General features: G+C 66.2%; 1 protein-coding gene across 1 annotated transcript in view; it reads left to right on the forward strand.

Annotated features, from left to right (window-relative positions):
* HDAC7 (histone deacetylase 7) overlaps window positions 1-269 on the forward strand; it is a 14,826-nt gene that overhangs the window by 819 nt on the left and 13,738 nt on the right. The window contains exon 3 of the mRNA XM_010143362.1: window positions 133-254. Within this exon, the coding sequence (XP_010141664.1) occupies window positions 133-254 (122 nt within the window). The remainder of the gene's footprint in view (window positions 1-132; window positions 255-269) is intronic.

Below are 269 nucleotides of genomic sequence, written 5' to 3' on the forward strand. Positions count from 1 at the left end.
GGTGTCACCCAACAGCAGCCCTGCCCCGCACAGCCTTCGCTGCCAGACTCTGCGTTGTCCCAGAATGACACCAAGAATTAGCTGGGGGGCTCCTGGAGGCCCCGCTGAGAGCAGGGCTGGCTTCCGAGCTAGGGCAGGTTGTGGAGGACACGTCCAGGCGAGTCACCACCATCCCCAAGCGCAGAAGTCCCCCCCGCCTGTCCCCAGCCTTTCTGGAGGAGGCTGAGCATCGGCCTGGTCCCCACGCGGAGGGGGTACAGCGCTGCTGT

This window comes from Buceros rhinoceros, unplaced genomic scaffold, assembly GCF_000710305.1.
Source record: "Buceros rhinoceros silvestris isolate BGI_N320 unplaced genomic scaffold, ASM71030v1 scaffold21659, whole genome shotgun sequence".
Lineage (NCBI taxonomy): Eukaryota > Metazoa > Chordata > Aves > Bucerotiformes > Bucerotidae > Buceros > Buceros rhinoceros.